The 15,350-nt window shown below is 43.0% G+C and overlaps 1 protein-coding gene across 1 annotated transcript in view; it reads left to right on the forward strand.

Annotated features, from left to right (window-relative positions):
- DNER (delta/notch like EGF repeat containing) overlaps positions 1-15,350 on the forward strand; it is a 556,690-nt gene that overhangs the window by 259,756 nt on the left and 281,584 nt on the right. The window contains exon 4 of the mRNA XM_053709836.1: positions 10,923-11,089. Coding sequence (XP_053565811.1) covers positions 10,923-11,089 — 167 coding nt within the window. The remainder of the gene's footprint in view (positions 1-10,922; positions 11,090-15,350) is intronic.

A 15,350-nucleotide genomic window follows, 5' to 3' on the forward strand; every position in this document is an offset into this window, starting at 1 on the left:
AAACATTTGAGGCTGTCTAGTCTGTTCAATAGGTATCTTATATGCGCATATATGGTCCCCCTGAGGTAGTTATTATCTAGATGCCGGTCTGCCACAGCTGTTGTCTGAGCGGTTACTACCGCCTACCCGGTCACATGCAGTGCTGCTATATTTACCCGGACCTCCCTGCAGCCTCCCTCAGGGCCGTATGATCGTAGAGCTCCATCTGAGCTAAGACGTTTATGGGGATGGGGAGGGCTCCTCCAAGATGGCGTCCGTGATTACTGCTGTTTGCGCGGCATGGCGCAGTGTCAAATGCCTCCCAGTGCAAGGGCGATTTTCGGCCCTTCACGGTCAGATCTTGGCCAGTTGGGGTTCGCTGGACAATTACCCAACAAGGCAATGTCGTGGGGAAAGTCGACTGGCAGCAAAAATGTTTATACTGAGCTGGATTACGGAGCTCTTCTCCCCTGCTGCCAGCCGCTAGCTCCGCCCACCGGAAGTCCGGGTTTATATTTATTTTACAGACAACTTTGTATTTATTTTAACTAGGTACAATAGTTATTAAATAGTCATTAACTATTTAATAACTACCTAGTTAAAATAAGTACAAATTTACCTGTAAAATAAATCCTAACCTAAGTTACAATTGCACCTAACACTACACTATCATTAAATTAATTAACTAAATTACCTACAATTAAATACAATTAAATTAAATAAACTAAAGTACAAAAAAAACAAACACTAAATTACAGAAAATAAAAAAAAATTACAATTTTTTTAAACTAATTACACCTAATCTAATCCCCCTAATAAAATAAAAAAGCCCCCCAAATTAATAAAATTCCCTACCCTATACTAAATTACAAATAGCCCTTAAAAGGGTCTTTTGCGGGGCATTGCCCCAAAGTAATCAGCTCTTTTACCTGTAAAAAAATTACAAATCCCTCCAACATTAAAACCCACCACCCACGCACCCAACCCTACTCTAAAACCCACCCAATACCCCCTTAGAAAAACCTAACACTACCCCTTGAAGATCACCCTACCTTGAGATGTCTTCACCCAGCCGGGCACAAGTGGACCTCCAGAGGGGCAGAAGTCTTCATCTGATCCGGGCAGAATAGGTCCTCCAAGCGGCAGAAGTCTTCATCCAGACTGCATCTTCTATCTTCATCCATCCGGAGCGAGTCCATCTTCAATCCAGCCGACGCGGAGCATCCTCTTCAAACGAAGTCCAAGCGAAGAATGAAGATTCCTTTAAATTAAGTAATCCAAGATGGCGTCCCTTGAATTCCGATTGGCTGATAGGATTCTATCAGCCAATAGGAATTAAGGTAGGAAAAATCCTATTGGCTGATCCAATCAGCCAGTAGGATTGAGGTTGCATTCTATTGGCTGATTGGAACAGCCAATAGAATGCGAGCTCAATCCTATTGGCTGATTGGATCAGCCAATAGGATTGAACTTCATGTATAATGGATAATATTATATGTTTATTTTATGCTGCTTTTATGTGTGAGATGTTATGGGCTCATAGGCTGTTATGGAATATACAGGTTTCACTTTCACTTTGTGAGCTGTGCAGCTTACAAGTTTGGCGCCTTTTTTCTCATAGCAGAGACAGTCCTCCATTGCGCAGTTTTCATTCCCTCTTTCCTGACCGGGTGTTTATCAGAGAGGAGTCGTAAATCTCCGTATTGTCTGGGTCATAGGAGGTTGGGAATCCCCCAGCCATTGGGGTATAAGGGTGCCGTATTTGGGAATAAAATAAGATTATTTTATTTTCTATAGTTCTCAGCTTATTGCACTAGCGACATAGGATTCTGTTACTTTAGAGGGTACTCCCTCTATTCCTAAAGAGTAATTCCTATTTATATTGTGAGGAGGCCTTAGATCCGACCTCTCAATTATGTTCCATATGCCTTAAGGAGTTGTCATCTAGTGAGATGTGTACTCTACATTCTTCTCTCTCTACACATGTAGCATTGCTGATCCTCCATCTGGAGGGGACCTCTTTTTCACCAGACGTTACTGCGCAGTTCAGACGTCGGCGTCTGCAGCCTTTAATGCTTTACCTCGCCCTGCTAAGCTTAAGCAAAAGGTTACATTTTGCACTCCTTCCCAGAGAACATCAGATAATTTATTGGATTTAACTGATATGGTTATCCGAGGATAAAGTTCTTTCTGAGACTTCAGAGTATGAACATTCTGAGTGGGAGTCTGCTGCTTCTAAACCTCCGGTTGCAGAGGAACCAGACTTTAGTTTTAGGAATTGGCACTTTCTTCTAAATGAAGTTTTTGGCAAATTCAGAGGTTCCAGAGGCCAAACTGCCTGATGAACCTTTGATTCCTAAATTGGATAGAGTTTGAGGATAGGGTGGTACCTTATCCTTCCCTGCTCCTGTTAGATGGCGAATATTATTAAGAATGAATGGAACAGGATTGGTCTTCTCTTTCCCCTCTTCTCTCTTTAACAAATTGTTCCTGGTCCTGGACTCTATGGAGTTGTGAGGTTCTGTCCCTAAAAGGGATGGCGCTATCTTCACCCTTGCTAAACGTACTACTATCCCCCTTGAGAATAGCTCTTCGTTTTAGGAGCCCATGGATAAAAGATGGAAACTCTGTTAAGAAAGATGTTTCAACATATGGGATATTTGTTTGTCAACTGGCGGAGGCTATTGCCGCGGTTGCTGGAGCAGTTACCTATTGGTTCAACTCCTTACGGGATTTGATCGAGGGGGAGGGTCTTCTCGACGTTCTTCAGGAAAGAATTAAGGCCTTGAGGTTGCTAATTCTTTTATCTGTGATGATAATATGCAGATTATTCGTCTGAATGCTACGGCTTCAGCTTTTTCTGTTCAGGCCCTTCGCGCTCTGGCTGAAGTCATGATCTGCAGATGCGACTTCAAATTCTAGTCTTCTTTCCCTCCCCTTTCGGGGAATGATTTTGTTTGGTCCAGGCCTGGACTCAATTATCTCCACGGTCACAGGGGGCAAGGGTGCCCTCCTACCGCAAGAGATTATGAATTAGTCTAAGGGACAATTTTAGTTCTTTTCATTCTGATAAAGCCCATGTCAGCAGTCCTCCACTAGGCCAGAGCAAAACAAGAGCTCTTGGAAGCTGGCTCAGTCCTGGAATAAATCCAAGCAGAGCAAGAAGCCCGCTGAGTCTAAGTCGGCATGAATGGGCGGTCCCCAGTCCTCTTCTGGATCGTGTAGGGGACAAACTGTTCTCAGCCACCCAGGGGCAGATTCCTCCTCTCAAACCTGTCTTTCTGACCAGGAAAGAGGGAAGCCTTTCTGGGGTGCATACGGGATTTTTCCTCTTAGGAGTTATTGTCCCGGTGCCTATCGCAGAGAGAGGTTTGGGATACTATTCAAAACAAAGAAGGAGGGGACTTTCCATCTGATTCTGGACCTAAAGTGCTTAAACAAGTTTTTATATGTCCCCTTGTTCAAGATGGAGACGATAAGGTCCATTCTTCCCTTTGTTTGAGAAGGGCAGTTCAGGACCACGATAGTTCTGAAGGATGCTCCCTTCACGTATCAATCCTCAAGGACCACTTCCAGTTCCTAAGGTTTGCGTTCCTGGACCAGAACTTCCAGTTTTTTGCACTTCCGTTGGGTCTAGCTACGGCTCCAAAAAATTTTTCGAAGAGTGGACCATTTGGAATCTCTCCTCTGTATTCTTCAATCCCATGGATGGAAGATAAATAGAGAGAGTTCTTTTGTGTCAAGTACCAGGACAGAATTCATGTGTACGATATTAGAACCAGAGATGTTGCAAGCTAACTTCAACATGTCTTATTTTCCAGACCTCCTTAAGGCCATCTGTGGCTCGGTGTATGGAGGTGATTGGTCTCATGGTGTCCAGCATGGACATCATTCCTTTGCCAGGTTTCACCTCAGACTGTTGCAACTATGCATGCTAAAGCAGTGGAACGGCGATCATCGGATCTGTCTCAATAGATTTCTCTGGACCTCCGATCAAGACAACCGCTCTCTTGGGGTTTTTGTCTGTATCATTTGTCCCGAGGGACATCCGTCTTAAGACCATCCTGGGTGATTGTGACTACGGTTGTGAGTCTGTCAGGATGGGGAGCTGTTTGGGGTGCCAGGGAGGCACAGGGCCTTTGGACTCAGGAGGAAAGCTCCCTCCCGATCTCATTTTGGATCTTCAGGCAATATACAATGCTCTGAAGGTTTGGCCTCTGCTGGGTTTGTCCCAGTTTATCAGATTCCAATCAGACAATATAACCTCGTGACTTACATCTAACATCAGGGGAACGAGAAGCTCCCTAGCTATGAGGGAAGGATCTCTGATTCTGGAGTGGGCTGAGACCCACGTTTGTTCGCTGTCAGCGATCCACATTTCAGGTGTGGACAACTGGGAAGCAGTTTTCCTCAGCAGATAATACTTTCATCCGGGGGAATGGTCTCTCTATCCCAGGTGTTTGCTGAGATTTGCAAGAGGAGGATCTTATGATGTCTCAATACCAAGCTACCCAGATATGGGTCAAGGTATAGGAATCCTCAGGCGGAGCTAACAGATGCATTAGCGGTGCCTTGGAGGTTCAATCTAATTTATTTTTCCCGGCAATTGCCACTACTTTCTAGTGTAGTGGCTCGAATCAAGAAGGCGTTAGTGATTCTGATTGCTTTGTCTTGGCCCGCGAAGGATATGGTTCGCAAATCTAGTGGGGATGTCATTATTTCCTCCATGGAAGTTACCTTGTCGCAGGGATCTGCTGACCAAGGTCTCTTTGTTAATCAATGTCTAGAATTTCTGAGACTGACTGCGTGGAAAATGCCCGCTTAGTCCTAGCCAAGAGAGGGTTTTCTGAGAGAGTTATTTTTACTCTCATTCGAGCTTGTAAGCTGGTTGCTCGTCGCATCTATCATAAGTTGTGGAGGACCTACTTATTCTGTTCTCCGGGATGAACTGGAGAAGAACTTTTCTGCAAGTCCTCTGAGGGGAAAGTTTCAACCCTGTCTGTGTTACTGCCCAAGAGTTTCTCTGAGCCTCCAGATGTGCAGTCTTTAGTTAAGGCTCTGCTAGGTACAGACCTCTGTTTAGATTTATTGCTCCTCTTTGGAGTTTTAATCTTGTTCTTAAAGTTTTGCAACGGGCTCCGTTGGAGCCTATGCATGAAGTAGACAATAAATTGTTGTCTTGGAAGGTTCCTTTTCTTCTGGCTATTGCTTTGGTGCACAGAGTATCTGTGATTGCTGCCTTGCAATGCGTTCCTCCTTATCTGGCTTTCCATGCTGATAAGGCTGCTCTTCCAACCAAGTTAGGTTTTCTTCCTAAGGTTGTGTCATTTTGCAACATCAATCAAGAGATCGTGGTTCCTTTCTTATGTCCTAATCCTTCTTCGTCGAAGGGACGTTTATAACGTAATTCTGGATGTGGTTTGTGCCTTGAAGTTCAGGCCACGATGGAATTTAGAAGAACTTCTTTCGCTGTTTGTTCTCCTTTCCAGGAAGCGTAGGGGTCAGAGGGCCTCTTTGACTTCCTTATCTTTTTGGCTCCGTAGTGTCATCCGTTTAGCGTAGCGTCAGCAGGACATAAGCCTCCTCTGAGGATTACTGCTCATTCTACGAGAGCAGTGGTTTCCTCTTGGGCCTTCAAAAATGAGGCCTCCAAATTTTGAAGTAGCCTTCGGGAGAAAGGTTTTGCAGGCTGTGGTGCTCTCAGATTAGGGTCCGCCTCTCTTTTTTCCTTCCCGTTAGCATTCCGTGTACTCTAGAGCTTGGGTATATGTTTCCCACAAGTAAGGAATGCAGCTGTATAGCAGGGGCGGTCCTGCATTGTGCACCACATGACTGGGTGTGGTCACACTTATTTCCTCTTTCCTGACCGAGCGGTTTACCGGAGAAGAAGTGGTGTCTCTGTTTGGCCTGGGTCATAGGAGGTGGTGAGTGCCCCAGCCATTGGGGGTATAAAGGTGCTGTGTTTTCTTAGTAATCAATAGTCTACTTTGTTAGCGCAAGCTATGGAGGATTCTGATGCGTTAGAGGGTACTCCCTCTTTACCTAAGTCTAATACCTGTCTATATTGTGAGGAGTCAACGGTATACCTTCCTGCTCAATTATCTTCCCCATGCCTTGATAAAGTAATCATGTCAAAGAAAGTTAATATGTTTGATACCACTGAGCCTTCCACCTCTGAGGAGTCTCCGTCCCGTGAGGTGCGCACCCTACAGTCATCTCCTAATACACATGCAGCTTCCCGTAGCACTCCTAATCCTCCATCTGGAGGGCGCCCTTTTACCGCCAGACTGCAGTGTCTGCGGCCTTCAGTGCTTTACCTCGCCCTGCTAAGGGCAAGCGAAAGGTCAAATATTGCTATCCTTCCCAGGGGTCATCTACTAGCTTATTGGATTTATCTGATACAAGATTATCCGATGATGAAGGAGCCTCTGATACTTCAGAGGGTGCTCTTCCTGGGTAGGAATCTGCTGCCTCTAAGCCTCCAGCTGCAGAGGAACCAGACTTTAGATTTAGGATTGAGCATTTACGCTTTCTGCTGAAGAATGTTTTGGCTACATTAGAGGTTCCAGAGCCCAAAGCAACCTTTGATTCCTAAATTAGATAAGGTCTACAAGGACAGGGTTGTTCCACAAACTTTCCCGGTTCCCGTAAAGATGGCAAACATTATTAAGAATGAATGGGAAAGAATTGGTTCTTCATTTTCCCCTTCTTCTTCTTTTAAAAATGTGTTCCCGTTGTGGGGTTTCATCCCCAAGGTGGATGGCACTATCTCCATGCTTGCTAAATGCACTACTATCCAGCTTGAAGATAGTTCATCGTTTAAAGAGCCCATGGATAAGAAGATTGAAACTCTGTTAAGAAAGATGTTTACATACGGGATATTTGCTTTCAACTGGCAGCGGCTGTTGCTGTGGTTGCTGGAGCGGCTACTTACTGGTGCGACTCCTTATCTGAATTGATTGAGGTGGAGGGTCCCCTCGACGTGATCCAGGAAAGAATTAAGGCCTTAAGGGTGGCTAATTATTTTATTTGTAATGAAAATATGCAAATTATTTGCCTGAATGCCAAGGCTTCACATTTTTCTTTTCAAGCCCATGGGGCACTCTGGCTGAAGTCCTGGTCTGCAGATATGACTTCTAAGTCAAGACTTCTTTCCCTCCCATTTAAGGGAAAGATTCAATTTGGTTCAGGCCTGGACTTGATTATCTCCACGGTTACTGGAGGCAAAGGTGCCTTTTTACCGCAGGAAAAGAATAACAAGCCTAAGGGACAAGGTCCTAATTTTCGTTCCTTTCGTTCGGATAAATCCCAATGTCAGTAGCCCTCCACAAAACCAGAGCAATCCAAGGGGACTTTGAAGCCGACTCAGTCCTGGAATAAATCCTGGAATAAATCCAAGCAGAGCAAGAAGCCTGCTGAAACAAAGTCGGCATGAAGGGGCGGCCCCCGATCCGGCTCTGGACCTTGTAGGGAGCAGACTGTCACTCTTTTCAGATGCTTGGTTTGGGGACGTGCAAGATCCGTGAGTCCTGGAGGTCATCGATCAGGGATGCAAGATAGGTTTCAAGTCTCATCCACCCAAAGGCAGATTCCTCCTCTCAAACCTGTCTTCAAGGCCAGAAAAGAGAGAAGCCTTTCTGGGGTGCGTGAGTGATCTCTCCTCCCTAGTATTCATTGTCCCGGTACCTCTTGCAGAAAGTGGTCTGGGGTACTATTCAAACCTTTTTGTGGTCCCAAAGAAGGAGGGATTTTTCCGCCCGATTCTGGACCTAAGGTGCTTAAACAAATTCCTATATGTCCCCTCGTTCAAGATGGAGACGATAAGGTCCATCCTTCCCTTAGTCCAGGAAGGACAGCTCATGACCATTATAGATCTGAAGGATGCTTACTTTCATGTTCCAATACACAAGGAACACTTCAAGTTCCTAAGGTTTGCATTCCTTGACCAGCACTTCCAGTTTATTGCACTTCCATTTGGTCTAGCTACTACTCCAAGAGTCTTTACGAAGGTTCTAGGGGCTCTGCTTGCAGTGGCCAGAACCAGAGGTATAGCAGTAGTGCCATACTTGGACGATATTCTGGTTCAAGCACCATCCTGTCGTCTGGCAGAAGACCATTCAAGATCTCTTCTGTTTTTTCTTCTCATGGGTGGAAGATAAACTTAGAAAAGAGTTCTCTTATTCCCAGTACCTCCTTCAGGCCCTCTGTGGCTCGGAGTATGGAGGTGATTGGTCTCATGGGCATCATTCCCTTTGCCAAATTCCATTCAGACCACTTCAGCTGGGACAGTGGAACGGCGATCATTCGGATCTGTCTCAACAGATTTCTCTGGACAACCGGTCGAGGAGATCACTCTCCTGGTGGCTCTGTCCAGATCAGCAAAGGAAAGTGGAATCCAGCACACAGGTCCCAGATAGGACCTGTCCCAAGGGACATCCTTCTTCAGACCATCCTGCGAGATTGTGACTACGGATGCAAGTCTATCAGGATGGGAAGCTGTTTGGGGTGCCAGGAAGGCACAGGGCCTGTGGATCTCTCCTCCCAAATGGAGGAATCTCTCCTCCATTTTGGAACTTCAAGCAATCTTTAATGCTCTGAAGGCTTGGCTTCTTCTAGGTTTGTCCCAGTTTATCAGATTCCAATCAGACAACATAACCTCGGTGGCTTACATCAACTATCAGGGGGGAACGAGGAGCTCCCTAGCAATGAGGGAAGTATTTCGGATTCTGGAGTGGATGGAGGCCCACAACTGCTCGCTGTCAGCAATCCATTTTCCGGGTTTGGACAACTGGGAAGCGGATTTCCTCAGCAGACAATCCTATCATCCAAGGGAATGGTCTCTCCATCCCGAGGTGTTTGCGGAGATTTGCAACAGGTGGGGGACGCTGGAGATAGATCTCATGGCGTCCTGGCTCAATTCCAAGCTACCCAGATATGGGTCACGTTCCAGGGATCCTCAGGCGGAGCTAATAGATGCATTAGCGGTGCCTTAGAGGTTCAATCTAATGTAAATTTTTCTGCTGTTACCACTTCTTCCCTGTGCAGTGGCCCGAATCAAGCAGGAGTGGGCATCAGTGATACTGATTGCTCCATCATGGCTGCGAAGGATGTGGTTCGCGGACCTGGTGGGGATGTCCTCATCTCCTCTGTGGAAGTTACCCTGTGGCAGGGATCTGCTGGAACAGGGTCCTTTTGTTCATCAAATCTAGATTCTCTGAGACTGACTGTGTGGAGATTTAACACTTAGTCTTAGCCAGGTTCATAAGCCTGTTACTCGCCGCTTCTATCATTAGGTGTGGAGAGCTTACTTATTCTGGTGTGAAGAGCGTGGTTTAGCCTGATATAAGGTTAAGGCTTCCAGGATTCTTTCCTTTCTCCCAGTTCCCTGAGGGGACAGATTTCGGCCCTTTCTGTTTTGCTGCACAAGAGGCTCGCAGAGTTCCCTGACGTGCAATCTTTCGTTAAGGCCCTGATTAGGATCAGACCTGTGTTTATATCTAACGCTCCACCTTGGAGTTTGAATCTTGTTCTTAAGTTTTTACAATGGGTTTTGTGTGAGCCTATGCATTCGGTTGACATCAAATTGTTGTCCTGGAAGGTTCTTTTTCTTTTAGCTATTATGTTGGCACGCAGAGTTTCTGAAATGGCTGCCTTGTAATGTGAGCCTCCTTATCTGGTGTTCCACACTGATAAGGCTGTCCTTCGTACCCGCTTGGATTTTCTATCTAAGGTGGTGTCTGATCATAACATCAATCAGGAGATTGTGGTTTCTTTCTTATGTCCTAATCCTTCTTCGAAGGAATGTTTACTTTATAATCTGGATGTGGTTTGAGCTTTGAAGTTTTATCTTCAAGCTACTAAGGATTTTAGGCAAACTTCTTCCTTGTTTGTTATCTATTCTGGGAAGCATAAGGGTCTGAAGGGTTCTACGACTTCCTTATTTTTTTGTTTGAGGAGTGTTATACGCTTAGCTTACGAGTCAACTGGACTTAAACCTCCTCAGAGGGTTACGGCTCATTCCACTAGAGCGGTGGCTTCCTCTTGGGCCTTTAAAAACGAGGCCTCTATGGATCAGATTTGTAAGGCGGCTACCTGGTCCTCCTTACATACTTTTTTCAAAATTCTACAAGTTTGACTTTTTGCTTCGGCTAAAACCTTTCGGGGGAAAGGTTTTACAGGCTGTGGTGCCCTCAGATTAGGGTCTGCCTTTTCTTTACCCTTCCCGTTATCATTCAGTGTCCTCTAAAGCTTGGGTATAGTTTTCCCAACAGTAAGGAATGATGTTGTGGAATCGCCTCATATTGTGAAGGAAAACATAAATTATGCTTACCTGATAATTTAATTTCCTTCTGTATGAGGAGAGTCCATGGCCCCCACCCGTATACTCCGATGGGTGGACCGATATTTGTTTTTATACCCTGATTTCTCTGACTGGGATATGAGGGAAGTGGGGGAGTATTTAAGCCTTTGGCTGGTGTGTCTTTACCTCCTCCTGGTGGCCAAGTTCAGTATTTCCCAACAGTAAGGAATGATGCCGTGGACTCACCTCATACAGAAGGAAATTGTCAGGTAAGCATAATTTATGTTTTTTCACCTTCCCATTTTTCATACATTTCATTTTTTATTTGATATAATTGCTACTTACAGCTTCTTGACAATTTTCTTCCTTTATTAGTTTCTCTTTACTGTTTTTGTCTTTCTTCTCTTTCTCTCTGGGGATTTATGCTGAATCTAAAATCCTTAGAGACTTTGAGGACTTAACATGGTGGAGAAAATTTGAAAACATTCTATTGTCTCTAAAATAGGTCACTAACTGTAAATCTGCAGCAATAAATTTGGTGACTTTGCATTAATGCTTAGTAACTCTTTGTTTGCCAGGGATAGCAAGAACTAGTCTGAAATCAGCAACATTTGTGACATTTCCCTGATCTGCATGTTTTTAGGATCTCACAGGATGTCACTGCATCCCTCATCCTGCTGTGGAAGGTGACAGCTGGAGGCTTCAACCAATGTTCCCTTGTTGATGGGAGAAGCATCACCCTGCTTCAGGCACCTGGGGGCCTTGTTATTCCTGAAGAGGTGCTAGGAATTGGGAACAACTACTTTATTGGTAAGTGCAAAATATAATAACTATTTTTTTAGAGGTAAAGAGGAATTGAGGGTCAATTTAGGATGGATTTAAGGGGAGGAGAGGTGGGAGAGAGGAAAGCCAGTGAGTATGTTATTCTAGTAGTCGAATCGGGCACTTTACAAGGGAGTGGATTATTTGCTTAGTTATGTCAGTGCTAAGAAATGAACACATTTTAGAAATATTGCGTAGGTGGTTGCTGCAGGATGAAGAGAGTGAAGACATGTGGGTAATAAAGGACAGATTGGAGTCAAGTGTAACTCCAATGCAGGGCCAGGTCAAGATATTGTGCTGCCTGGGTCAGAGAATGCAATGACACCCCCCTAGTAGTAACATTACTGATTAGCATATCAACTTACTAGCCTTGTCACTGACCTTACTAAGCTTGCCTTCCTGCATGCAACCAATGCTTATGTATAATTGCACAATAAGTGGGAAGGAAGTAAGGGAAGAGATACACTTGTCTCACCTTAAATGTCACCCCTGAACTGTTATGTGTATTTGTGCATAATTAGGTTATGCTGCTGGGAGCCTGTGACTTCACCTACTAAGACAGAGGACAGGAGTGGTCTGGGTCTGGCAGTGACTGACTCAGTCACTGAAGTGCTGCCTCTTGTCAAATGCTGCCTGGGTCAGTTGGACCCACTTGGTCCCATTGTTGAGCCGGCCCTGCTCCAAGTCAGCGGACCTGAGATAGTTATGCTGTTGGCATTGATAGGAAAGTCAGAAATCTGCATAGTACTAAAGAGGGATTAGAAGGAGCTTAGTCTTAGACATGATAATCTTTAGATGGTAAGAGGCCATCCAGGAAGAAATCCCAGTTAGCAGTAACTGACGTGAGAAAGGACAGATGGAGAAAGAGCAGTGGTGGAGAGGTAGGTCAGTGTCATCAGCATAAAGTTGATATTTGAAACCATAGCTGTTGATAAGTTTACCCAGTGAGGAAAAATGTGGAAGAGAAGAGGAGCCAGGACAGAGCTTTGAAGTACTCCAGCTGACAGAGGCATTAGAGAGGAGGCATCACCAGCAAATAAGTCAGAAAAGTACCCATTAGAAAGATAAGTTTGGATCTAAGTGAGAGCAGTGTCACAGAGACCAAGAGAGCTAAACTTCTGTAGGAGGAGGGTGTGGTCAACTGTGTCAAAGGCAGTTGAAAAGTCAAGTAAGATAAGTATAGAGTAGTGTTCGTTATTTTTAGCTGAAAGAAGATCTTTAGCAACCTTGGTGAGAGCAGTTTCTGTTGAGTGTTGGGGACGAAAGCCAGATTGCAGAGGTCAATCAAGGAGTTGGAAGAGAGGAAGTGGGTTAGGTGGTTGTAAACTAGTTTTTCAAGGAGTTTTGATGTTAGTGGAAGGAGTGATATGGGGCGGTAGTTTGCAGTGGAATAAGGGTCAAGGGAGAGTTTTTTGAGTATGTGAGGGACCTTTGCATGCTTGAAAGAAGATGAGAATGAGCTAGTAGAAAGGGACAAGTTTAAGATGCGAGTAAGAGCGGGTGGAGGACAGAGAATTTATTAGATGTGAAGGGATAGGGTTGAACGGGCAGGTAGGGAGGCATGAGGAAGAAGGTAAGAAACAAAGTTAATTCTCAATGTTTGGGGGGAAGATTAAAAGAGAGGCAGAGGGGGTTGACTGTGGTTGGAGTTGGAAGATTGAAGGCTTGTGTCGGGATGTTGCTTCAGATAGTATGTGTTTTGTTTAAAAAGTAGTCTGCCAGGTCTAGAGCACTAAACACAGACAAAGATGGTAGTGTAGGTGGATAGAGGAGAGAGTTAAAAATAGAGAAGAGTTTTTAGGGTTGGAGGAAAGAGTAGATATAAAAGAAGAGAAGTAGATTTGATTTTGCTAAGTGGAGAGCAGATGTGGATGAATGAAGAGTGGATGAAATCAGGTTAAAAGCGAGATTTTCCACCGACCGCTCAGCAGTGTAGCTGCTTTATGTATCTAGCGCATTTTCTGAGAGTGCCAGGGCTGTAACTGACAGAGTGGAGTTTTGCACAGTTGGGGAGGATTGAGAGTGTCTAGTGCAGAGGAGAGAGTATTTTATAGTGGGCTTTAGCAAGATTATTGCAGGTTATCATGGAAGTGTGAGGGTGGAGATGATAAAATAGTTTGGAAAGTTAGAGCAGATCCACAGCGTGCAGATTTCTACATGTGCAGGGGCAAGAGGAAGAAGTGTATTTTGCTGATATATTAAATTTATAGGTGAGAAGGTGGTGGTCTGAAATGGGAAAGAGGCAACAGGTGAAGTCAGATATAATGCAGTTTACATACAAGCATTGCACTACATCACACCATGCTCTCTCATGTACACAGTACTCATCTTCTCTGCAACTGTCTGATTCCAGTCATTTCTATGGGAAACCAATGTATTCTGGATCTGTGTATATAAGTAGCTTTGTATTAATCATTTGATTTTTTTATATTTTATACTTTTGGTTTTGATTAATAGGATTTCTAGAAAGTGTCTTATAATTAAAAAATAAATAAATAATAAAGCCTTTAAAATGTTGCTCAGTTTTGTATTTCATAATAATTAAAATGATCAACTTTGTGTTGATACAAGTATTCTAGACCCTTCTTCATTCATACAAATACAATTATTGTTCAATATTAATATTAAAACTGAAATTGTTACACTAATAAATAGACAGATAATATAATAAAATGCGCTGCATTAATAAATACATGTAATATAACTTTGCATAAGACTACATTTTTGTAATTGCTAAATTTTCATACAGTTGGGTAAGCTATAATTTCTGTAGTTTCACACTTATACAACATCAATGTATTACACTTCCTTTGATCCAATAAAAGTACCTATCAGAAAAAAAGGTTTTCTTTTGAAGTTTTTACTCTTGAATCCAGGGAGATCTAAAATACAGCAGCAAAGTATTAATCAACATTCCTGACTGCTGCAGTGAACTTTCAAATGCCAAAATCAGATTAAAATATAAAATATTTTTTGAAAAAAATCCAATGTACCACCATTGCTTTACCTATACTAATTAAAAGGGGGAAGTTTAGAATGAAATTTGTTTCAGCACTGTATTTTTAGCACTTTTTCACTATGGCCCAGATATGAAGTGGAGTGCTAGTGTTGTGCTATCAATATCGCGGGATCGAGCTAAGATTAGAGTACAATCTGGTATTAAAAGCACATGGAAAAACAGAATTACTAGAGAATGTTAAGCGCGACCGTCATATCTCTTTGGCGCCCTCCGTACTTTGAATAGATAGCGCAGCTACACAAAACATTGATCATATTAAATGTTGGGAGTTATGTGTTATGCTTGAACCCAACACATAACAGCTCAAATTTTTTTAGCATGGCTTGAGATCTGAATTAAAGTCTTTGGAAAAAAATAAGTATAAAAAACACACATGTAAAAACACATCAACATAATTTATCACACTCATATATTTATGTTCAAGTTAAATATATGTTTATTATTGAAAAAAACATATAAAACGGTTTTAAAGTGATATATGACAGGGTGTTTCACTGGGAAGGGCCCAAAGGCATGTGTGTATATATATATATATATATATATATATATATATATATATATATACAAACAAATATGTGTATATATATATATATATATATATATATATATATATATATCTATGTATGTGCATATTTGAATGTTTGTATGTATATATGTGTATGTATGTATGTGTACATATGTATGTATATACACACATACACATAAAGGGCCAAGAAAGGTTGCCTTCAACACAATATAAATATATTAAAATATACTGTTACATATCATGTATTTGATTGCAAAGGGCTATGATATATATATATATATCTATGTAAGAATTCTATAATAATATTTAATATTCCAATGTTATTCACATAGAGGAAAATTTAATTTTTATTTTAAATACATATTTCCATCTAAAGGGGAGGCGAGTCCACAGCTTCATTCATTACTTGTGGGAAATAAGAACCTGGCCACCAGGAGGAGGCAAAGACACCCCGGCCAAAGGAATAAATAATTCTCCCACTTCCCTCATCCCCAGTCATTCTTTGCCTTTTCGTCACAGGAGGTTGGCAGAGAAGTGTCAGAAGATTTGGAGTAGTCTCTTATGGAGGGTAGTAGTCTTCGGAATGGGACTGGAGTTTTAAGTAGTCCTGTCAGCCTCTCAGTGAGAGCTTGGGTGAAAGTTAGAGTCCGGAGATGCAGGGAGAGTCTTTCTGCGAAACCATTACGACTCATTTTAACAGCTCC

This window comes from Bombina bombina, chromosome 4 (assembly GCF_027579735.1).
Source record: "Bombina bombina isolate aBomBom1 chromosome 4, aBomBom1.pri, whole genome shotgun sequence".
NCBI lineage: Eukaryota > Metazoa > Chordata > Amphibia > Anura > Bombinatoridae > Bombina > Bombina bombina.